This window comes from Eublepharis macularius, chromosome 12, assembly GCF_028583425.1.
Source record: "Eublepharis macularius isolate TG4126 chromosome 12, MPM_Emac_v1.0, whole genome shotgun sequence".
Taxonomy (NCBI): domain Eukaryota; kingdom Metazoa; phylum Chordata; class Lepidosauria; order Squamata; family Eublepharidae; genus Eublepharis; species Eublepharis macularius.
The window spans coordinates 41,757,168-41,782,283 of NC_072801.1; the positions used below are offsets into that span (position 1 = coordinate 41,757,168).

Sequence of the window (25,116 nt, forward strand, 5' to 3'; positions counted from 1 at the left end):
TCCTTTTAGGATATCTCATTCAGCAACTTCCAGGGTATACCTGTATTCCTTCTTTGATTTGTCATTGTCACAGATCATTTTCATTGCATAGTGTACAATATGCTTTCCAATTCAAAGTACGTATTCTTGTGACATCATAATGCTGTTTCAGTCCTTAAAAACTATCTGACTACGACAACTTTATGATCAGATTAGTAGTGGTTTTGGTTTGTTTTTTTTCTTCAGAACCCCAGTTTTGAGCCCTTGTTTAAGGCTTCAGCAACAGAATTGGCAACCCAAACTATTTTATTTTCTGTCTGTTTACACCCTCCAAAAAAACCCATGTTCTGACTTCCTTAGGTCTTTCAGAGAAGCTCTTCATTTATTCCTAAGTTCCGTTGTGACCAGCTTGCACCAGCTGCAGACATGTGGCCCAATGGGGCCACCGTAGCACCTGAAGGATGGAAGGTAACAGCCGTTTCTCAAACGGACCACAATTCCCTTATTCTCTTCCTCCCCTCCAACTGGTTACCCATTGCACCTATAACAGGGTTCTCTTCCTTTTTTCTGCAGCCCTTATTAACTCTTTTTTCTCTGTACATTAACCAACTAACGGCTCTCTCACACTTCCCACATCACCCCATCTGACACCAAGCAGTGTGTGTTATGCTAACACTACCTGGGATCCAGTGAGCATGGGCCTCTCACAGAGCGGGTGCATTTGAACTGCTGGGCCTCTCCTGGAGAATGCTGGGGGGGGGAAATTACCTGGGGTGGAATTCAAAGTGTTGGTCACTGTTAGTTGGGAATAGCTCACTCTTCTGTCTGCATTGTGGTTCTGCTTGCACCAAGAGATTCTCTGATTGTATGCATGCCACACCTTCTCAGCAGGGCGTGAGTGCTTTTTCCCACTGCTAATTTCCAAGTGCATGAATCTTGAGAAACACCACATGGCTCAGAGAGCGAGAATCAACCTATGATCTGTTCACATTTAAAATGAGGCTTGATTGCCTGCCTTATAGTCCTAGGGAATCAAAAGTTTTTTCAACGATTACAGGTTTCATAATATGCCTGCTGGGGCAGTTTTGGGAACGCCCCTGGATTTGGTGTATAATTGAATGCGTTTTTGGAAGAATATTGACTGATATTTGTATGTGTACATTGGCATTCACTACTGGGGTGAGCAAGTACCACCTCCTTCTCTTGCTTAGGGTTTCTCTCCCCACCACCACAAGCAGCGGGCCATAACTATGGCCATAACTACTGACAGAATGTTGGGATCATAGGAACTAGAATGTAGCTGCTCCAGGAGGGTCATAGGAGCTAGAGTGTACCAATCCTTAGGGCTGGCTTAAGAATGTGGACCTGTTAGGGGATCAGGATGGGAAGTCCTTCCCCACTTTGGATGAATTTTTTCTCTCCTTTTGACACAGAATATGACCTCATATAAGTCTGATCAGTCTTTTATTCATATAAGGAATGCACCTCTAGGTAGGAACAATTCCAGATTGGAAGCCCCATTTCTGCTACAGCTGTTTTCTAGAAAAATATTTGCACACAGTATTTGGTCTGTCAATAAATGTTATTACATCACTTAGGTAGCTCCAGTGACACCTTTATGTAGTCTGCTATTCACAGTGTCCAAATTTGTGTGCAGAATTTGCTTATTGTTATTGCTGTCAGTTCTCAGAATGGCACTGTAATTTTCAAAGCACGTTATCTGTGTTCCAGTTAGAACTTCAGCTGCTTATTCTGCAGCCTTCCTGCTAGATCAAGATAGGTAGCCATGTTAGTCTGTCTGTAGCAGTAGAAAAGAGCAGGAGTCCAGTGGCACCTATACGACTAACAAAATTTGTGGTAGGCTATGAGCTTTTGTGAGCTGTGGACTGGGCTCTGCTTCAGAGAAACCCAAGATCTTCCTAAGCAAGAGAAGGAGGTAAGACTTTCTCACCCCAATGGTGAATACTAATGCTCACGAATCTGTGGCTGATGAAAGTTCATAGCTTACCACAAATTTTGTTAGTCTTATAGGTGCTACTGGATTCTTGCTCTTTTCTTGCCTTCTTGCTAGTTTCTTTCCTCTGCTTGGGTTTTTAACATTCAAACCAAAGAGTTCAGTGTCTTTACTTGCCTAATGACACTTCCTTTGTTTACATTCACACTTTCCCTCCCTCATTCCTTATGGGAATTAGATCAATGTTGTAACACTTCACTTCTCTCTGGACAAGGATACCTTGAGGCAATTGAAGGTTCGGAAATGCCACAAGGTCACCCTGATCATGAGGCAAGCTGAAGGCCTTTTTTATTCAACAGTTTGGGAGGGCAAGTCAGGGTTAACTGATTTTTCAGGGATGCAGTGCCAAATATAGCATTGGTCTTCCTTCCCTTGCCCCCAAGCCCTGGAAAAAAAATAGCTTAAAATATTCTTCAAAAGCCTGTATTTTGGAAACAGACCAAAGTATACAAAATCAATCAAGTATATGCCAATATTCTTCAAAATTTATTCTTATCTCTAACTTCAGTGTTTTATGAAGCAGAGCCTAGTTCCAACCTTAGTAAGAAAGGAATGACAGCTTGCTAAGAAACCCCCAGCCACAAAGGAGGGGGAAATGGGAGCCAGCCCATATTACAGCTTCTGAAAGTAGAATTGGAGGAACAGGGAAGCCCAAAGAAGGCCTTGGCTCTGGCTTTTTGTCAAGGCTAGGCTTAATTGCAATCGATGGTATAAAGCAGGCTGCCTCTGAGCATCTCCAGAGTGCCTTTTTCCCTTTTGTAGAAGAAATGGGACAGCAGTTTGCCAGAGGAGAGAAAAGGTGCACCTGATGTCAATTTATTTATTTATTTACTTCATTTATGCCTCATTTTCTTCCCAGTGGGGAACCAAAGCAGCTTACAGCATTCTCCTCTCCTCGGTTTTATTCTAGGAGGTAGGCTAGGCTGAGAGGGTGTAACCAGCCCAAGGTTACCCAGCGAGCTTCCCAGCGAGTGGAGATTTGAACACGGAGTCTTCCAGATCCTGATCTGACACTCTAACTAGCACCTTGCCTTAGCATTGAAATAGATCAGTGCCCCCCTCCACCTTAGCCCCCAAAGCAAGGTCTCATTTGACATCTAAAGTGGCTGCTTAAAAATCACACACTTAGAGACATTGATGAGTTTTTCTAAGCTGTGCTACTATCCTTGCTCTTATCCTTTCCCTTTCCAGTTCCCACTGGGGGGAACTAGGGAAGGTAGCATTCAGACCCACCCTTCTTACCCTGTTCCCTGCTGAATAGATCTCCCATTGTTGCTCCTCATCACGTTGGGGAGGGGGAGTTGGGAGGGGGTGTCAGTAACCATACCATTGCACTGTTCCACTATTAGGCATCACTTACTGCTGGCCATTGTGTAGCTGGGGCAAGCTTCAGTTCACACAGCCTCCCTCGAGCCCAAGCATCACGATCCCAGGTAAGCAAGAAGTAGAGACCAGCCCTGTAGAACTGCTGGGGGTGTGGAATGAAGGGTTGGATCCGGATAGCTGTTTCACTTGACCGTATCCGACTCCTCTCCCCACTATAGACTCCATCCCACGTTGCTTTTGTCCCTGCAGGTCCTGTGATTCTCCACAGAGCCCCCGCCCCCTTTTTAATGATCAAATGTGCTTTTTGGCCCGCAGAAATGCTGATTGGATCCAGCCCTAGCTCTGCAGCAGAATCTGAAGGTATTCAGCACTTGATCTTCCTGAAAATTTTGTTGGTGCTGCTGGACTCAAATCCTGCTATTCTGCTGCAGACCGACATGGCTACCCACCCAAAACTGCCTTATGGGATAACTGTGATACCCTTTGAAATCTCCTTACAAGTCTCCTCTTGGAGAGTTACATAAGTGTAAGATGTGGATGATCACTTATCCAGACAACCTCTTATTTGTTGAGATATTCGGGCGTTTGAATCAGAGTTTGGAGTGGAAAGAGAGCCAACCATCAACCCAGCACAACCAGGTAGGCGTCTTTTAACTCCTTATTTTTGACCCAGCATAAATGGTCATATACCTATCAGCAGGGTAGTTTTATTTAGTAGACAGACTTCATGCTTCCATACTCAACACCGTGACCTGTGAATTATTCAGCTGCAGGTTGAGTCCCTGGCATTCCTGGTTCAAAGGGTTTCACAGAGCAGCAAGCCAGCACACACAATCCTCTGCAAGCTTTTCCAAAGGGCTTCCTCAGAACAAGGCCTATATTCAGAACTTATTTCCAGAGGCACTGTATCCCCAGCAACAAAGCATTTGTGTCACAAAGCCCCAAGTTGTCACCCAAACCTCCAGTTATAATATCGTGGGTAGTGACAGGTGTTGGCAAGACAAAATCTTGGGAATTCACAGCCTATGTAGGCAAGGAAAAGTGAAAGGAGTTGTGTTTATTCATCCTAGATTGGATGGAGAAGAAGATAGCGTTTTGTAAACATAGTGTGGGAGACAAAACCCTATTTGAAGTTATCTATGTGCACACAGTGCTACCATGAGACAAGTGAGATGGCCTCCTTAGATAATGGATTTGGGTGACATTAAGGGCAACAGAGTAGGAAATGGACAGAACTGACCCAGAACAAGAACATGCCCAAGCCCCTCTGAAAGTGGCCTCAGCTGCACAAATGCCCGACCACTGCACCCGAGTAATTGGCAGGAGAAGGAGGGCCATGTGGAATTTCCATCTTGGGTGCCAAAGTGCCATGGGCTGGTCTTGTATATCTGGACACCGTCCTAGAGATGACAATACTAAACTCCTGTAGAAAGTGGTAGTGCAGTTTTATGTGGAAGGAAGCAGGGGTGTTGGACACTGTTTTTTCCTTTCTTTAGTTCTTTTCTCACTCATCTGGGTTGACTTTAGGCTCCAGAGCCTGTCTAAAAGAAAAGTCAGTAGTACATGAGGGGTAGTGAAGGAAAGATTCAGCACCCCTCCCCCACACTCCTTTTTCACTTGAAATCATCAATACCCTTATCTGCTTTTCAGGTATTTGGTGGTGATCTACATTTGGAGACACAGGTCTCCCAATGCCACCTGCTATTTTGCCAAACTCACCAGCCTTATTTCAATGGGGCAGTTTTACAGGCCCTTAGAGGCACATATCTGGGGAAGTAGGAGGGCCACAAAATTGAACCAGATACAGTATCGGTCCATTCAGGCAAGGAAACTTGTAAATGTGGTGGTGCTCCTGGTTCCATTCTCCCACCACAGTAATTCTTGTCTGAATTTTCCCTTAGGAGTCAGGACTCTCAAAGCCTCTGCCAGGTAACGTTTCCCACCTCCCTCACATTGTCCTTTCTGATTGGACATCCAGCCTGCCAACTCCTGAATCTCAACCAGAGGCAGGTTTGGAAGTATGCAGTCTTCAGATCAGTAACCACCAAAGCATCAGCGGACAGTCGGGAATTGCTGGACAGACTACAGCAGAAACAGAAGAGAAGCCTAAGAGGGCAGAAATTTTGATTGGCAAGTTGAGCAAAAATGACTGGCAGCTGGAACCATTAGTTTCTACATCATCAGGGTTACCCAGTGAGGCATTAATGTGTCCCCAGTCTCCACAGAAATCAATAATAACTCAGGGATCTCTGCCAAGCCCTGGAAATGAGCATCCTTTCAACAGTACTAACGGGGCAAAAGGCACATTGGAGTCTGAAAGAACAAGAGCTTCACTGGAGAATACAGCTGCTCAACTAGAAGGCACGCTGATTTTGAACTTTGCAGAGAAGCAAGACAATGGTTGGCAGACATCTGTGCAAGGAACCAGAGTCCATATAGCAGACAGTCAAGAAGCTCTTAACCCATTAGAAGTCACATTTGGTTGTGAAACATTTTCTTCATCTATGGAAAAAGATGAAATATTCATAGGGTTGTATAGCAAAAATGGTATTGCAGAACCCAAAAGGGGAGAAACCAACCAGAGTCTAGAGGAGTCACTGACGGGTTTGAAAGACCCTACATGTGTTTGCACACAGATGCAAAGAGATTGTCTATCAGATGTTCCAAAATTGCATTTTCCCTTGCAGAATCCAAAGTCCCCCTTGTACAAGGATACCACTGAGTTTGATACAGAATCCAAGCAGAAGCCCTTGGAACTGGCGTGTACCCTGACAGTAGAAGATGAGATAAAGAGAGAACTAGAAGAGCAACAAAAGGAATGCACATCTCTTGATAATGCAAGCTTAAGCAGTCATGAGATTTGCAGAGATACTTACCAAAGGCTGGACAACCTGGAAGAGACCATCAGAGAACTTGAAATGGCTATCAGTGAAATCAGCTTCCATGCATCCACTGAATTTATGCTCCCCCAACTAAGATCTGTCGACACTGAAAAAGAAGAGAGAAAGGTGGACACCAGTGTGTCCAGGCGCAACCATGCTACTTTGGGGGATGAGGCATTTGACTGCCAGATGTTAAAGCCTCCAGAAACAAGCAACAACCCACCCAAGTCTTCTCCAACCAGTTACAAACCATCTTTGCTTCCTAAGCCGCAGTTCCTGCTCAGTGGCAATCCACAGGTTCAGTTTTTTTTGATAAACCTCTTGTTCTCCGCTACCTCCTCCTGAAAAACTTCTCTGCTATCTGTCCTATCAAGATTTTACCTGCTTTTAAAAGCTAAATGTAAAACCATCTAGAGGCTGAACTTCAGTGTCTTCTAAACAGTAGCTCTGGGGATGATTTTGAGTCCAGTCTTGCTGGGACACCAAATAGGCTCCCCTTCATTTCGTCCAGCTGCTATTTATTTCTGGCTGCGAGACGTTTGGGATGGGGTTCTTTGCTACTATTAATCTCTGCTCTCTGTTTATGATGCCTTTTTTTAAAACCTGCAAAGCAAACCCGGGGCTGAAAGGCAGGAAGGACTGCCTTAACAGAAATTAAAAAGCAACTGCCTCTCTGCGTTTCACTTCCACAAAATCTGTATTAAAGATTTGAACTAGTTTCGCCACAGTGCACTCAAGTAGCATAGCTTTCCTCTAAGGGTCAAACTAGATGTTACGGCATCCACAGGTCCAATCGAGGAGGGGTGGGGACAAGAGTGCCTGGCCCTGCCACAATGTGGGTTCAGTCAAGATTGGGCCCTCATGGCATTTTTAAATGGCCTGAGTTCTGCTCTCAAATGGTGGCAGCATCTATGGGTTAGAACCATGGAGACAGTAATGTTTAGTTTGGCCCTTAGCCAAGGAGACCTGGGAAATGCAGTTCTGTGGAGGATCTAGAGATCTCTGATTCCCAGCACTCTCCCCAAACTATCAGTTGTTACTGTCATGCCCCCCTTGCCCCACAAAAAAGGCCATGGAGGAGGGGCCAAGAGCAAAACACTCCATTTGTGTGTGTATGTGGATCCTCACCTCCCATGGTAATGGGAGCCACCTCCAGTCCCTCTGAGAGACTGAGGAACCATCTCCAGCCCTACTGGGTGTTAATCAAGAAGTTAGCCCTTCAAGGTAGGACACCTGCAGGTTGCGTTCCACACAAACAATTACTCGGTAGGTGTAGCCACCTGGATTTGGATTGAAGCCCCAAAACTTAAATAACACCACAGAAGTGTAATTACTAATGTTTATTAAAGAATGTGCAAAAGATTACGATTACAGAAAATGTGCAAGACAGGAAAGAAAATAATAAAACTAAATAACTTAGCTAAAATACTATACAGGCTTTGGTCCTCTGACACACATGTAACCTTCTCAGACTAGAAGCACAACAGTCCAAACAGAACTCAAAGCCCAAAATCCAGAGACGAGTCCTAGGTAGACATGGGCATGAACCGCATTACGAACTTCAAAAACCCATGAAATTGGCGATTGCGCAATCACGATCCAACAGTTCGTGATTGTCCACGGCAAACGAACCAGCATTCGGAAGAAGCCTGGTTTGGTGCGTTTGGCCGCGGTTCAGGAAGCCAGACAGTCAGGCGCCATCAATCAATTCCCCTGGAAATGGAGTCGAGGGAATGCCTGAACTCTGTCTGCGCTCCTTCTGTTGCTCTGGAAACCTGAATGGAAACCCTGCTTACCTTGATCGGCAGGTCTTCCTTCCAACCATGGATCTGCAAAGTGGTTACAAGTTGGGAGAAGACACCCGGGGGAGGGAGGGGGTGTTCTGTAGCCACAGGCACTCCAATCTCATCCCTGCAAACCCTGATAGGCAGCTCTGATGGCCAAACACAGACCTCCTGCGTTGCTCTATGGGACATCAGCTTATAAAAAGAAATGCACTCCTAGGCTGGCTTTCACTTTCAGCAAGCAGTGGAGTGTGAGAGCTGTTGCTTGCTACTTGCTAGCCTTTGGGGAGAGACAGAGTATAATTGAGCTTGGATTTTTGTGGGAGTTTCCTGGGGGCCTCCGATTGGAGAGGGTATAACTCCAAGATCCCGATTGCAATCTTGACCAAACTTGGGTGCTGGCTGGAGGAGAGCCTGCTACACACTCCCTGTAAACATGGGCTCTCTAAGTGCAACGGGGATCGTTCTGAGCACCATGAACTGCGAACCAGTTTGGAAACGGGAAATGTCCGTTGCAGTTCGCGACTTTGGGATCGTCGTTGGCACCGAACCACAAACCGCAGATTCGTTAAATTTTTTTGGTTCATGCCCATGTCTAGTCCTAGACTGACATCTATCCTGATAGTCAGGCCTAGAGCACAGAGAGGCACATAATGGTAGGTATTCCACCAGCAACCATCCACAACACACCTGACCAGAGAACTAACTAGAATGAAGACCCCTTGCTTTATGCCAGGTGTCCTCAGTATGGTCTGAACCTGCTTGACCAATCAATATTACTAGGACATGTGACCATGTTCCTCTGCAGCTGAAACATTCACAATCAGAGCAACTTGCTCTCACTCAGGTTTCCTTGCTCTAATTAGGTGGAATGTGAATGCAAAGCTCCCTCTTGACTCCTGGCCTTGAAGCTCTTTGATCCCGCGATCTTATCCACACCTGTACCAAGAACTGCAAAATCGTAGTGACTGTAATTTTTCAGAGATGGGTTTTCTGTAGCCTAACTAGGCCAAGAAATCTGAACCAACTATTTGAAAAGTCAGGAAACAGACTAGGAAAGGCCAATTTCTTGACAGTTACAACTCTGGTTTCAAACTGTTTTATTCACCTTAGTGTAGTTGTGCAGGTCAATTTTATTCAGATTGCTTATAGGCACCCTTTCTTCCTCTAGGCCCAGTCCAGTAGGTAGTGGCTGGTGGATGTGTGTGTTTATGTATCATATTTCATCCCCTCCACACCTTTCATATATAGCTAAGACCAAGTGGTATGCTTTTAAGCTAACTTTGGTGTCCTAAACACCCTTCTGAGTCCACTGAAGAAGAGTGTAACTCTGCTTAGGCCAGCAGCCTAAGTCCTGAGGGCTAATCTAGAATTTTCTCTCTCCTTTCCATCCTGTCCTATGCTACAGCTACTGGAACAATGGAAATCAGTTGTAGGATTTGAACAGGATAAATTTGTTTACACCCATAAACATTTTCTTCTGTCTTTATAGTTTTGAGTTTGTAGATCTGTATCATCACCAGGGCTCATTTCGAGGGGGAACGCACCAGAACACAGTTCTGGCAGTTCTCAAAAGAGGTCACTTATCTGGTGGCCCCGCCCAGCTGATTTTTGGCCATTCTGGGTCCATTTTGGCCTGGATTGGGACCAAACGGCCCGGATGGGGGCTGAAACGGCCCAGATCAGGCCTCTGATGGGTGATGGATCACTCTCCCACTCAGCAGCGGCCCGATCCTGACCATCTTGGGCCCCTTTTCAGCCATTTTCAGCCCCTTTTTGCCATTTTGGGCCCAATTTCAGCCCTGAATGGCCAGGATTGAGTCCAAAACAGCCAGGTTAGGTGATGTCAGGGGGTGTGGCATATGCAAATCAGTTATGCTAATAACACACTTCCATTGATGGCAAGGGGTGTGGCATATGCTAATGAGTTATGCTAATGAGTTCCTGCATCTCTTTTTCTACGAAATGACCCCTGATCATCACACATGGGGGAAGGTGGAATGATAACCCAGAATTATGAATGTTTCACACATACCACACACTGTGTACAGCAATGTACTCACAGTGTTCTGTTACTTCCAGGGGTCATTTCGTAGAAAAAAAGCAGGAGGAACTAATTAGCATAACTCATTAGCATAACTCATTATCATATGCCACACCAGAAGTGTGTCACTAGCATAACTGATTTGCATATGCCACACCCCTTGGCATCACCTATCCTGGCTGTTTTGAACCCAATCCTGGCCATTCAGGGCTGAAATTGGGCCCAAAATGGCAAAAAGGGGCTGAAAATGACCGAAAAGGGGCCCAAAATGGTCAGGATTGGACTGCTGCTGAACAGGAGAGTGATCCAGCACCCATCAGAGGCCCGATCCGGGCTGTTTTGGCCTCAATCCAGGCTGAAACGAGCCCAAAATGGCCAAGAGTCAGGTGGGCGGGGCCACCTGACAAGTGACTTCTTTGGGGAACTGCCGGAACTGCGTTCCTGCGCGTTCCCCCTCAAAATGAGCTCTGGTTACTTCCATTCTTCTTTATCACAAGGGCACAGGAGTGAAAAATGTGGAGGGGGGCTTCCTCCCAATTAAATCTTAAATACCCTTTTAACTCTGGAAGCTGAGAATTCACACCTGCGAAAGAAACATGGAAAGAAGGAGAAAAGTCTGTGAACCTGTCTGTTCCCAAAAACAAATACTCAGTTTCTATGAATGGATTCCTTTTTGAGGATTTGTACGTAATAATGACACCCTTGCTCTTAAAAGAGGATGACAGTGGTAATTTACTCATTTAGTAAGTTGCTTTCATGCTGCCAAAATGCATAAATTAGAACTGAGGTCATTAGCTTGATGAACACCTTCCAAAGCAATTCACAGAATAGCAGTTTTTTTAAAAAAAAAAAACTTGGAAAAGATGTTCCAGAGCAAGAATTTAATCTTGATCGTTACCGCTTGCAAATTCTCTAACCTGCCAAAATGGACTATCCCTCTATCTAAATTCTATGCTGTCATTCAGACCAATATTTAATATTGTGCCAAAACAGTATAAAGAGAGCAATATGATGACACTATGTGTGTGTGTCTTTTGTGTTGTTGTGGAATGTTCACAAACATCCTCACCAGGTTCTCGGGGAGTGAAAGAGAAAGGCTTGGTCATGAGATGCTGACAATCACAAGTGAGAATGCTGATAGGCCAATGGAAAGAAACAAACATACAAGCAGCATAGAGTTTAGTGAGCAATGAATAATATGTTTGAGTTGGACTGAGTTTTTAAGAAGTCTCTGAAAAGCAAATGTACACAGCAACATGGTGTATTTTATTAGGGAGTCAGTTCCAACAGTAGAAGTAAAACGATGTGAATGAGTAAGGTTGAAATAATTGGCTTGGCCTGTAAAATGAGAATAAGAACAGCACAGTAAACAATCTGGAAAATTATTAGAGATTAAAGAGGGAGAGTAGGGGGGGAGCAAGAGAATGCGCTGGTTTAAGAGCAAATGGCAGAAGCGTGTGCTGAGTGAGAGATGGAATAGGCAGCCAGCGCAAAAAGGTATTAGATGACGTAAGAGAGGAGTCGTCTCAAGAAAGACAACTTGAGCAGCTAAATTAAGAAGTGAAATCAAAGGCTGAACATGAGAAACAGAAAGTCTTTTAACGTTATAATGCCATAAAATAAAGCCAGGACTGCACAAAATATGTTCCACTTTAAATTTTCAGTCTCAAAACAGCAGATTTTGAGAGATGAGGAAGAATTTCCAGTCAAACGTTTTTTTACTGATGTTTACCAAGTGCCATTTTCCTGTCTTCTGATGTAGAATCCCAAACAGGCATCACATAGTAAATAGGATGCTATCACAGTGTTATGCAGCCAGTTGTATTTGATGATGTGATTACGTTACTGATGGAAAATGAGAGGTGAGAGAGGAGAACGCAAACCAATGGGCTCTGGGGTTTTTTTTAGGCCATGCCAAAAATAATTGAAAAATGACTTCTTTTTTTTAGATTGCTAGGATGCCCCCCCACACACACTAGTTTTAGCTTAGCTTTACATAGAAGTTGTTTGCTGAGGAAAAGATTGTTTTCCTGTAGAATTAGCATCTTTTTAAAACTGAGCCTGAAACATGTTTGTGAAGCATGACTCATTTAAAACCCAGCTGAAGTTTAGGTTGTAGATGGGAAGAATCTCTTTGCAATGAGACAGACCTCAGTTATGAACTAGGCCTGGTCAGGAGGACTAGCTTCCTTTTTCTCAATTTCTTTTTAAAGTAACTGGTATTTGCTGTTTAACTAAACTCAGGTTTATACGCATGAATAAGATTTTGAGGATGAGATAGCCATCAGCCAACTGAGGGCACAGCAAAGCCAAGGTTAAGTACATTTAATCCATTGATTATAGTGGGAGAATTAATCCCCTGCTTAGCTGCCTCCTATCAAAGCCGAGAAGACTTAAAAGTGTTTAACTTTGAGTAGATTGTGCCTTGGGCATTTTCAAGTCCTTGCATTGAGAAAAGCTGTCATCCCAATCCAGCAAACATCATGCAAGCCTGTAAAAAGAATTCCACACTCAGACCTACGCTACCAGACATGCAAAATATGGGTGCTAGCTAACTGCCTCCCTTCCTCCTGGAACATGTGTTGCCAGCAAAGGGAGATGGTGCTGGAGCAGTCTAGCTTGTTCCCTTCCTTAGCAGACAAGGCACAGAGGTCTATCTGATCCAGTGTAAATTTATGTCTTTTTAATGAACTTTACCACACAGAAAAATTACTCCTGTTTCTCTCTGTCATACCTTCTGTATTGCAAAGTACATGTCAACATAACTAATAAAATCTTTTCTTACCTACACCTGCTATTTTGCTTGGTAATCTCCTTCTGTTTGAAAATGTCTCCTTTCTATTTTCTTTTTCATCTGTTACCTTCTCAGTCAAGTGACACTGATTTCTGACTGCTTTTCTTGTTCAAGGGTGGCATCTGTTTTCCAGAATTCCACCTAACTGGAGGACACAGTGATAAATGGCATAATCTAATAAAATCAAAGCATAAATGCATAATAGCATAATTAGAATGCAGTAATAGTCAATAAAACAATGCTAGAATAAGTTTAAAAACGTGTTTTCTTGACTCTCTTATACAATATACAAAGAATAAATAAGGAGTTGGTAAATTTGTGCTCACAAATTTACAAAGTACAATTTGAATTTCAGCATGTTGGACTAGCAAATCTAGATTTCTTACATTACTTCCATCCTTTCCCTTGTTTTTGGCAACGCACATGTCATTTAGTAATCTGCTTTTTTGGGAAGCTAGGATGTTCATAAGGAGATGTGTGCACTCTGGAAACTAGGCCCATTAAGAACCTTTCCTCACCATCAAGGCAGCCGTCTGTTTTCATTCAAATGGACTGGAGTGAGTAGAATGGACCATAAAGTGCATTGGAGTTTAGTTTACTTGCCCCACTCACTTGGACAAACTACCCCTAGAAATAGAATGGCATCTTACATATTTCAATATATTACCTTGTTTTCCATTGCCTCTGTTTACCATTAAATACACATTTTATTTATAACAGTGGTAGGTTGGTTTATACTAGGTATAGGATAGATAGATGCTGCGACCAAGGGGATAACAAGAATCAAATGCAAATATGTTATTAAATAAACTATTTTAAAGGATGTTATTAACATGTATACTTGGGCAGCTTGGTTATACTAGGTGTAGCATAGACTGAGACTGACATTAAGGGGTAGCAAGAATCAAATGTAATTTTGTAAATGAACTATTTTAAAATATTATATTAATATTTAATGGGGCATTTGTTATGCAGGTTTTCTTTATTGTTCCTGAAAGTAGCAGAGGTGGCTGGCGATCCCTATGCTTGTTCTCCCCTAATAGAATTCAAAGAGGTGTTTCCCATTCTTCTAGCCTGTTCTTTCCGCATGCACTCAGAGAGTCTTGCTTGCATTGCTCTGAATATTCCTTCTGGTCATGTTTTCTTCTGCTTATTCTGTATCATAAGAAGCTTCTGTCTTCCACCATGGCATCCAACAGCAGGCCACCCAGTATACGACATAATCAAGCAATATACACCATGAAACAATTCTCAGAGATGAACTGTATATAATGCAGAAGACGGAAGATTAGATCTTCCAATATATTTTTTAAATGTTAAAAATAGCTGGGATTCTTTTGGGAGGGGAGATGGGATTGGAACAGTTGTGCAGCACAAGAAAGGAATGTCCCCCTGCATCTGTTCTCCTAGTCAAAATCCCCCACCCACCCACCCACCCACACGTGAGCAGCAATTAGCACTGGTAGGGAAAAAAGACAGTTACCTGTATTATATGTATCATTTTTCTCTACTAGGGCTTCTAGCAGCTTGGGGAAGAGGCACTTAGAAGCAGGAAAAGAGTGCAGGAGGGTTTCATTTTAGGGTTCCCAACCTCCAGGTGGGGCCTGGTGATCTGGAATTATAACTGATCTCCAGAGATCGCTAACCTAGAGAAAATGCTTGATTTGGACTCTGATCTCCAAAGAGAAGAACAGACTCCGCATTCCTAAAAAGAGGGAAAGAAATGGATTGTTGGATATCAGGGAGAAATCGAGTAAAGAGGCATTAACAAAATATCTCATAAGTCATAACACTATTCAGTTCACCCTATTTCTCTTTCAACTTCCCATCTGCAACAGATTGGCAACTCGCTTTGAAGTCCCAGTCCAGAGAATGAGAACCACTGCTTTAGACTCTTTACTTTTGCTCACTATGATTTAAGCGGTTGATTTGTTTGTTTGTTTATAATAATTACTTGGGTTGAGCTAATCTGTGGAGGAGCAGGGTGATCAAAGTCAATGAATGGGACAGATCCACCTGTGAGAACTGCTTTCTGCACATGCACAATGTGCAGTGGATGAAGGTACCTGTGTGCTCAAATCTCCTGTTCTGCATTTTCTGCTCTTTAACCCTTCTCTGCCCTTAATTCAACTCTCAATGCCATCTAAGCCTTTCATTTATTTCCAGATAGTAGGAGAGAAGGGAATAACAATTTGTTTTTTAAAAAATAGTGCATAGCTCCTATTTAATAATTATAGGGGAGGAGTTATGGCAATGGCAGGAAATGGCTTTTTCTAAAACATCAAAGGGTGTCCCTGGCTACTGTTGTTTCAAAGTAGTAGCGCTCAAGGTATGTTTTTGCTTGCCTTGCAAAACTTCTTGTAATTTGCTGCAGAATGTGAGTACGTATAGTTCATATTTATGCAAGCCGGACTGCAATAGTTGCCTCTTCTCTGCCAACCCCCTTACATGATTTAAATTAACTCATCTACTCTTCCATAGAAGCCGCACTGTGTGTCAGTGTTTTCTTGCTAACAATTCCCACCCACCCCGCCAATTACGTTTATGAACATTCCATGATTGTATGTCAGGACTGCTAGTGGGGACATTGGGAGGCGTGTCCAAGCAGGCTGGCAAATAATAGGTGACAGAAGTTTCATTCCATGACACCGCAGAAGCTCAGCTAATGGCAAGTTCTTAGCCTAAGCAACCAAGAACCTTCTTATTGAATCACTCTCCAACTTCATTCTCTCTTCTATTTCCTTCTCTAGAGTGGCAGCGGTGTCTCCATCCCAGCCATGAAGATGGTCAACCCAGCATCACGGTTGAAGCAAACGCAGCAGGGCAGCCCAGACAAAAGCAAACACATAAAGCAACGCATGGAATACATGCGCATCCAGGGACAGCAACAGGTAGTTTATCTCTAGGCAGCTGCACTGCTTTGTAATGGAAGCTCTTGGGTGGAGCCAGGTTGAGTCAGCATTCTCTATTTTTGTATTTGAGGAGGGACAGATTGGTTTGGGGGAGGAGCTGTGGGACAAGAGGCAGGGGTGGGGCCCTTTCTTCATTGGAAAAACTTTGGGGGAATATTTTGGTTTGCAGTGATGCTTTAGGTCTAGACAGTGAGGCTGTGAGTGTGTTTTCTCCACTGGCCATGACAGGTGCCCACAACTGGGTATTCCTATATAAAGGGAGGCATATTTGCATCGCTGTGGTAACGGTGAAACGAGAGAGAAGAGATGGAGAGAACTGTCCATGGGCATACACCAGGCAAATATTCATTTCACTTATGCCTTGCAAGATGAGAACAGCAACTGGTTTTCCTGCAAACATTCCTTTCCACTATAATTTTCTTGCACATATAACTTCCCTAAGACCACCCGTCTGCCAGGGATTTCTCAATTTCTCCACTTTGACAATGTTAAGGTTCTTCTCCCCACTCCTCTGGCCCAATTATGACCATAAAACAGTAAGTGCTTGAATGCTTACCTTAAAGGTTTGTTTTGTTTGGGGCAGAGATGTAGATTTTATATTCCCATCCCAGCCATGCTCCGGGGAAAGGCCATGTTTAATTGTGTATACATTTAAGTACGCTATCTGACACATGGACAGAGACCCTTTTCCCAGCCAGGAAAGATGGTGATGGGCATTCGCTGTCATGAGATCAGATCCACGCTCACGCCCCATTTCACCACACATCCATGTGCATATGCCTCAATGCCTTCCCTACCCATGGCATACATCGGGAAGCAATACATATTCAGCAGATTTTCAAAAACGGAGATGGGAATGGGATGTGTTATGGGAAAAGGAAGAAAAATACATGGGCTGGCTTGAATGCTCTAGAATGGGTGGGGCTTGGGAAACCAAGAAAAGCGTAAGGAAGCCTGCTGAGAAGTTGCAAGGGGTTGCTGGTGTGCACGTGCAGGTCCTTTGGGTCTACAGACTTTCTGGTTCCATTGAAAACAACTAGGCTGCTTTGCATGGAGGATCTCAGCCCCCCGCCTGAATTCAAACGTGGGTGTGTCAGTGACCTGCATAGGGGGAAGAGAATCATCCTGACGTCACTTCCTAGCATGCCCATTTGTGAAGTTGGGGGTTTGTGGAGGTGGGGAGAAGAAGAGGCCCACTGACACTGAGAGGCCTTTACGACTGTGTGGTGCATTTCTTGCTTGGGAGATTAAAGTAATGGTAAGAGATACCTAGCAATTATTTTTTTGAGAGGGGGAATATTGTTTCTCACAGCATGGCATTAAGGTGTTATTTTAGCCATTTACATCAATCTAGTACAATGATAATGATAATGATAATGATAATGATAATGATAATGATAATGATAATGATAATAATAATAGCATCAATAGTAGCCAATAGTTACGGAAATCATTTTTATATAATACATGCATGCATGCAGAGAGAGGGTGAGAGAAATTACATAAATTCCTGCTGCAGATCAAAACTCAAAGTTTCTTAGGGGAGGAACTGTGGCTTAGTAGCAACTGACAAGGTACCTGACTAGCATGAAGAAGATCCTCGTGTTTAGTTCCTGGCACCTGTGTTTAAAGGATCACAACTAATAGGAAAAGACCATGCTTGAGGCTCCATGTACACATTACAAAGAGATAGTGTTCATTGGGGAGCCACATGAGGACCTTGCATCACATACGCAATGGAGTTTTGTGCCTTCCAGGGGCACATCAGCTCTTTTCTGTTTACAATCGAAGCAGGCAGGGAGAAGCAGCTTTAACCTTTCCCCCCTGCTATTTTTGTGACCTGAAAATGCCCCATGGATCTGCTGTTGGCTTCCCTGTGAAACGTATGTGTAGCCACATGAGTAACATGAGTTTTACTTGTGAATGTGATGCAAAGTCCTCATGTTGTTCCCCATCAAACACAAGTAATGTGTAATGTGTACATGGATAGTTGTCGCTACCGTTGGGAAAGGAAAGGAATTGCCTGCTGTTCTAGTGAGGATTAAACCTCCCCACTCACTGAAATTTACAGGCCCGCTCTGTCTTAACACAGTTATTTTGTTAATTGGATAATAATGAAAATATGCATTTGTAATAATGAAAGTAATTTATTAAGGGCTCTCCGAGCCCAATGGAAATCAGTGGGGGTTATGCTCAAGAACTGTCAGTGCCATCTTAAGTAGGGATGCTCAAATACCTGAGAGTTTGGCTTGAGTTCTGTTCACCAGTTACAAATAGAGACCTAATTTTTCAACAGCCAGTTCAGTAGTTCATCAAACTGTTTGTCAGTGTTTGGCAGGTTGTTTCATTGTATTCCATGTAGTACTAATCATAACCAAAATTTTAAAAAGTAAAGGTAGTCCCCTGTGCAAGCACCAAGTCATTACCAAGTCCCCATGGGGGGACGTCGCATCACGACGTTTTCTTGGCAGACTTTTTACGGGGTGGTTTGCTATTGCCTTCCCCAGTCATCTACACTTTACCCCCAGGAAACTGGGTACTCATTTTACCAACCTCAGAAGGACAGAAGTCTGAGTCAACCTTTAGCTGGCTACCTGAACCCACCTTCTGTCAGAATCGAACTCAAGTCATGAGCAGAGCTTGGGCTGCAGTACTGCAGCTTACCACTCTGCGCCACAGGGCTCCTATAACCAAAATTACAGACTTCTAAGTCCAATGGGTAAAATGTGCAGAACTCCCTGGAGGATATGTAATTCTTGGATATTTGAATATTATTATTGCATATTTGCAATATTATATAGCTGTTTCTTCATAATATTATTATTATCATCATCATCATCAGTATTTAATTAAGTGTGTTTGTGTTCTGTTGATTTATGTAGTAGAGACAAATCACAGAGAAGCCAAAACAGAGAGTCTTGTAGCACTTTATTTACAGTACAGTTTTTTCGTGGCATGGGTTTTTGTTGGCCTGAGCTCACTTCTAGTCTCTTTAGTCCACAAAAATGTCTGCCACAGTAAATCTGAGAGCATTTAATGTGCTCTGTTATTTTATGAGTGATAGAACATGCTTACCTCCACTCCAAGATGTGCCAATACTGCCTCAAAATTAATGAACTGGTCATTTAAAACAGCAGATGCAGAAGTATACGCAAATTGACATTGGGAGGGAATTCTCGGAAACTTCTACACCTGTCCCTGCTCCCTATCCTACAGAAGGCCTCCGTGCATTAGCATTGGTTGAGGTCTTAATGATTAGGCCCAGTACGGTTCAGCTGGGCTCACACGCTTCTGTGTTCTTGCTGATGCTAACAGTGTGCCCAGTGGCTGGCCAACTTTCTGAGGCCACAAAGCAAGGTAACAACAATTTCTCTACCTGTTCCTGCTCCCCCCACCTTTGTTCCCTGAGACGTGACCCTTCCCTCCCTTCCACAAACCCTGTTCCTCTTTCCTCTTCTGGCACATTTGGTATGCTAGCTCATTTCCAAAACTCCTTGCTCCTCCTAGCTTTTTTTTTTTTTTGTCATGCCAGAACTGTCTAGTCAGTGGCAAAGACCATGGATACCCTCCTAACAGTCTGTGTCTCAAAGTTGTTCACGAGCCCCCTAGTTTTGCTCATTCTGTAGTACACATAAACACAAAAGACAGCTCTTCCCTTCCCCTAAAGAGCTGGGGGGCTGGGTGGAGACCTGTGTGCTTGTCCCCACCCACTGCTGTAGCTTTTCCAGTGTGTTTGGGAAATACTTTGTGAGCAAAACTTTTAAAAGTTAAACTCCACAGTTTCTCCTGCACAACTCCTTTTTCCTGCATCCCTGAACCCAAACTCTAACCAAAGTCTGAACCACTTTGCCATAAAGCACAGGTGCTGTTTCACTAAATTTTAACCATGGAACATTTACTAAGGGTGCATCTCCTCTGTGATGCTTCTTTCGTGTGGCAGTTTCACAGCAGCTTTGCATTTGGGTGCAGCTGTCCTGTTGGATCTCTAACCCACATCTCTGAACTAGAGCAGAATGAGAGTTCAAGATGGCAGATCAGCTGGGGCGATTTCACCAATGGAGATTTCACATGCATGGGAGCTTTCCATAGGATGTGGTATGAGATAGTTTTCAACCCTTCTTTTTGGTTCCTTTTTCATTAAATTGGCAACAATGGAAGAGGGGAGCACAATTGATACAACTGGCATTTTTTAAATAGAATCAACAGACTAGTGGTCAGTTCAGACATAAAGGTTTTCCTCCACCCTGGAATATCCTTGGAGGAACAGCCATGAAGGATTGGGGAAGATCATTAAGAGCAAGTTGGCTATCCAGTAGTTGAATTAATTTAGGTGGACCATCCTAAGGTCATTTCCAGTCATGTATCCAATGTCCATCATTGGGAATGGACATGGATGACTGTTAAGGATTCCTCCTGGCAAACAGCCACACTGGATTTCCAGTTAATTCCTTTACAGCTAATTTGTCTTCAGTTATTTAGCAGATGCATCTTAGAATTCCAGAGCAACCGCTTTATTTCTGCCCTTGCTCATGGATCTTTCATGCAAAATCCACAGGGATTTTCTGTTGCAAGTAACAATATCTATGTATTTGTATTTTTGTGTGTGTGTATTCTCTTGTGGATGAAAAAAATTATGTCTGAACCAGCCCCTAGGCAAGATTTTAGGATTAAGTCAGTTGCTAAAATCTTTATCCAAAATTCTCTTAAAATCACCTCTAAGAGAAGAGAGCCTGCTTGGAGCATCAATTCTATTTTGTTCCTGCAAACCTTCCTTTGTCTCTGTTTCTTTCCACCTATTGGCAACTGTGATGCTAGAAGGATTGCCACTTCGATAAAAGAGTCCCCTCCCTCTGGACCCAACCCACATGCCAGACTGTCAAAGCAGCGCAAATGCCAAACGAGAAGGAAGCCATCAATCTCCCCAGCTGCAAACAACAATCCCTTTTGGGCTACCTCTGACGAAACAGCACCTCTGTTATAACCTGCATTCTGTCCTTTCCACTAACCATATCGAGATTCCCTATTGCTCACCTCAACAAAATGAATCTTGTTGTTTTAACATGGTGTCCATGGCCACACACTAACATTTCAATTCTTGTCCCTCCCACTTCCCTTGCCCTGCCCTTCCTTCCGTTGCCTGCCTACACATTTGTTCATCTGCCCCTCTGTCTTTTTTTCATCTTCTTTTGTCCTTTTTACTCCCTCTGACGAAATGGTTCTTTCCCTGTGTCCAGTAAAACCAGCTCATCTTGTGCTCTGTTTTTTTTAAATTTATTTTTTGTCAAATGGACCTTTTGCCTCAGGCCTAGCCAATGCTACTGCTTCTAATAGATATTTTCCTAACTAGCCCTCCACTCTGTCTCTTTTTCTCTCTTTCTCTTTCTCTCTCCTTTGAGAAGAAAATGTTTGGTCCCCCCACCCACCCCCGCCATTCTCCTTTTCCTCCTTCCTCCTTCTTCTTTTCCCTGAATCTTGCTTTTCTTTCTAGGCCGCTAGATCAACCAAGGACACTAGCACGATGAATGAGACTTCAAGCCCTGTCTCAGAAAAACCTACTTCGGGCAGGACCTCCATCCCAGTACTGACTTCCTTTGGGTCACGGAACTCCTCCATTTCATTCTAAAAGCTCTTTTGCCAGCTTCTCATTTGGCTGTTTTACCACAACTGGGGGGACAGGGGAGGGCTTGCACCTGTCTTTCTGCTTTCGTCCTCCCCACACCTTACTGAGGCATCTAGAAAAGTCCCTCCCCTTAGACATTGTAAGCTTCCTTCAGAACGGCAAACCTGTGGCCTCACAGCCTCCTCCAAAATGGTTGACCTACAGACTCTTTCAGCTCTCCCTAAAAGGTCACTTTCTGTACCATAATGTGCTCCAGAATGAGCAGTTTACTGTCTCACATCCTTTCTCTGAAAATTATCCCACTGGGTTTGTTATTTTTTTTCTTGCTAAAATGTGGGTGGTGCTCAGCTTTCTGTTTCTCGCTGGAGTCCCAGTCCCCTCCCTCCCCATCCTGTCTCTCTCTACACATCCCAACTGTTGTTTTTCTACTCTGGCAATTTTATGTTGTTTATGTATAAAGAACACTGAGGCAGTTTGCCAGTTTCAAAGACTCCAAGCAAGAAGGATGTTGGACAGCTGTAGGCTTTACTATTCCCTGTTTTCAGGGGCTGAGGGAAACAGAATCCATTGCAGAAGCATCTAGAAGGGGGGGAGGGAGAAAATGGTTTCTGAAGACGCCTCAGAACCCCATAGACATTGCTGCTATTCATCTTTCCTTACATTTTTAAAAAATAGTTGTAATTAATTGATTAATGTGGATCCTTGTAGGTGTGTGCCGAGTCATTCATGAATTGGTAGTGTTTTGACTTTGGGGCATGTGTGTGCTTCCATTTTGTGGGTTTCCGTAGTTTACTTGCTGTTATCAAAGACTGTTTTGAAAGGGGGGGTATTGTTTGCGGATGTGTGTATCACAAGTTGATATATGTTTGTTTTTTTTCTTCCAAGTCATTGGATTAAATTTGGAAGAAGAGCAAAGACTTGAAAAAAGCACTGAATTTTAAGCCTGTAACTAATGCCCCCCCAATCTTCTCAACCATGCAGAAGCAGCCAACTATTATGAAAGGGGGAAAGAGACTGTTATAAGAAGGGACACAACCAAAGTAGGTAGCAGAAGGTTAATTTGAACGATACTGGGAACAGGGTCTGGGAACAGAAAGTCATGCTTCCTATGAAATTAAGCCGCATAATGTAGCACTTTAAATGTCTGTTCAATTGCTGTATACATGAGACTGAACGGAGCCCTTGAAATGTGTAGAAAACCAAATAGGAGGCAGAAGTCAGGGAGATGGGGGCATCAGGGTATCAAAGAAGGTGGGTAATAAGGGAAAGGAAGGATTTGCAGAGGACTGATGGAGATGGAGTAGAGTTCTGCAACATCTAAGCAATGAGATTTTGGTGGGAGAGAGGTGGAGCAGGTCACAAAGAGGTGAATCCCCTTTGTTCAATAACTATGAAGTGAGGCTACTTCATAAATGAAAGGTGGGTCCTCAGATGGTAAGAAGTGATACGGAGCTAAGATGTTCACAGAGGTATTGTTGGTATTGCAGGGATTCCATCCTAGATTATGAAGGCCTCGGCTGTAGGAGAAAAGAATAGCAGGGCAATGGAGTGAAGCCAAGAGTTAATGAGAAAGTCTTTCCTTTCAGTACTAAAGGGACTTGCTCAGGGGACCATCCCACTGTATTTTTTTCTTGGCGTAGTTGGTGGACTGGATCCAAGTGGTTGGCTCTTTAGCTCAGAATTGCCACCTCTTGCCTTGGAAATTTTGCTTGGCACTTGAATAGAAAATCAAGCTTTGGGTATCCAGTGGGTTGGGTTCCTTTTTCTTCTTGACTAATGGGATGTGAAAACTTTGGTAGTTTCCAGGAGGACTCTGTATGGAATTTGGGTTATAGAAAGCACAGAAGGGATTTAAACACAAATTATAGCACAGTTAAGAGAATGTGAAGGGAAAGAATGTTAAATGTTGGTGAGACTGAGCTCCGAAACACCATCGGGCTGAGCAAGAAAGGCAGAAACAGTTTGTTTTTGTGAAAGATTTCTTCAAATAAAAGTACAATATGTATGCACGTATGTTGGGATGACAGTCCAGGGACAGGAGGGTGGAACGTTCCTTGTGGAGTGAGTAAAAGACACAGTCTGGGGCATGTGTGTTTTCTGTGCAAACTCAGTTCTAAAGAAAATGAAGTGCTCCCTTTCTGTCTCAGGAAAGGTAGTGGCATCTGAGGTCTTGCAGTTATTTCAATAGAACTTGTGCAGGAGAAATTCTTCTGGGGTTCTGCCCTAAAATATTAAGCACAGACAATAACTTAAGAAATACCTTATGTGATGTGCGTGCACATAGGAGGGTGCACATTGACTTGTATAGCAAAATGGCGCTTGATTGTAAAATAAAATACAAAGATATGAAGAGTCTGTATGCAACATAATACAAGATGTAAACACTCCGTGTTTGGTTGACTAGCTCGTCTTTTTAATTTAATTATTCTTGGAATTTTTTGGTGGGGATGAAGTATGGGAGTTTGATTTTTTTTATGGGTTTTTCCTTCTTTTTTGTAAATCAATCATTTTTGTATAAAAAATTTTAAGAGAGTCTTTTTTTGAATAACAAAGTTTTAAAAAAAGTTTTAAAAAAATTAAATATGTTAACATCAACAATCCGTAATGCAATTTCTTGGGATTGCGCAAAATGAAAAAAGAAAACGAAACAAAAAAGCAACCTCTTTACATTTAAGTGAAGTGTCTTAACATTTTATATATTTGTTTTAAGAAATATATTTACATATTATATATATATAATATACGTAATATAAATATATATATATAAATATTGAAAAAAGAAAATGAAACTCTTGTTGTGTCTAGTATATTTAGAGGGGGGAGGGAAGAACGGTGTGCTTTTTCTTCCCTGTTTAAATTATGTATGTAGCTCTTTGTGCTTTAGAAGCTATCAAGGGTGGTGGTGAGGCCAGTAGAGCTAGAGGGTCGTGAATCCTTTGGGGAAAGCCCTCTTGCGCAAACCCCATTGGAATAAGAACGGCCCAAGAGCACAGTGGAGTTCTTTCAGTGGGCCTTGTGCAGGGAAGCATTCCCCGTGGGCTTGTCTTCAAGAGTTTAACCCTTCCACTAAGCTGACATTCCATCTCTCTGATGCTCCATGTTTGGGTCAATATTGTCTGTATCACTTTCATACCCCCTTTCCTTTGTGTCATGGAAGAGAGGTTGCCCTGACTACTTTTTTCCATTGCATTTTTTCCTTCTTTCTTACTCTTTTCTGTTGGGTAGCCTGAGAAAATAACAACAGATGGGGTTTTGAAGGGGCTTTGAAGGCTTCTCAACTTAAGCCCTTTTCAGTTATGATATTGGTACACAGTACAATCAGAAACTCTTTTTTTAAAAAGGTCACCAATCGTGTATGAGACTAAAAATATATGGAGTTGCCATTTTCAAACAAACCATGCATATCAAGAGGAGCATACATTCTCCCAGTATGCAGTGCAGGAGCACCAAAACTGTACCTTTGAAAAAGGCTCTCTCATCAGTTGTAGCTTTGGCCTCCAAAAAAACCCTGGGAACTATGGTTTTTATGGAGGGGATAGGTTGAGGAAAAGAACTGCTGACGGACCCAACAGCACTTTCACAAAAAGTACAGGTTCCAAAGAATTTTGGAGGAAGCCTCAGCTGCTCAGAGCAGTAGACAACTGGCTGTTACGTTATTTAAAGATCGACTAGAGTCCAGCCACACCTTAAAGACCAACAGAATTTTCAGGGGATAGGCTTTTGAGAGTCAAAGTTGTCTTCTTCAGATATTATGAAGAACA

At 43.1% G+C, this 25,116-nt stretch overlaps 1 protein-coding gene across 1 annotated transcript in view; it reads left to right on the forward strand.

Moving 5' to 3' along the window:
- The window catches only part of SRCIN1 (SRC kinase signaling inhibitor 1), a 125,209-nt gene extending 101,198 nt beyond the window's left edge, over window positions 1-24,011 (forward strand). Inside the window, exons 16-22 of the mRNA XM_054995286.1 lie at window positions 340-447; window positions 3,343-3,426; window positions 3,893-3,958; window positions 5,221-5,248; window positions 5,324-6,498; window positions 15,574-15,714; window positions 22,241-24,011. Coding sequence (XP_054851261.1) covers window positions 340-447; window positions 3,343-3,426; window positions 3,893-3,958; window positions 5,221-5,248; window positions 5,324-6,498; window positions 15,574-15,714; window positions 22,241-22,252 — 1,614 coding nt within the window. The 3' untranslated portion in view covers window positions 22,253-24,011. The remainder of the gene's footprint in view (window positions 1-339; window positions 448-3,342; window positions 3,427-3,892; window positions 3,959-5,220; window positions 5,249-5,323; window positions 6,499-15,573; window positions 15,715-22,240) is intronic.
- The last annotated feature ends 1,105 nt before the right edge of the window (window positions 24,012-25,116 follow it).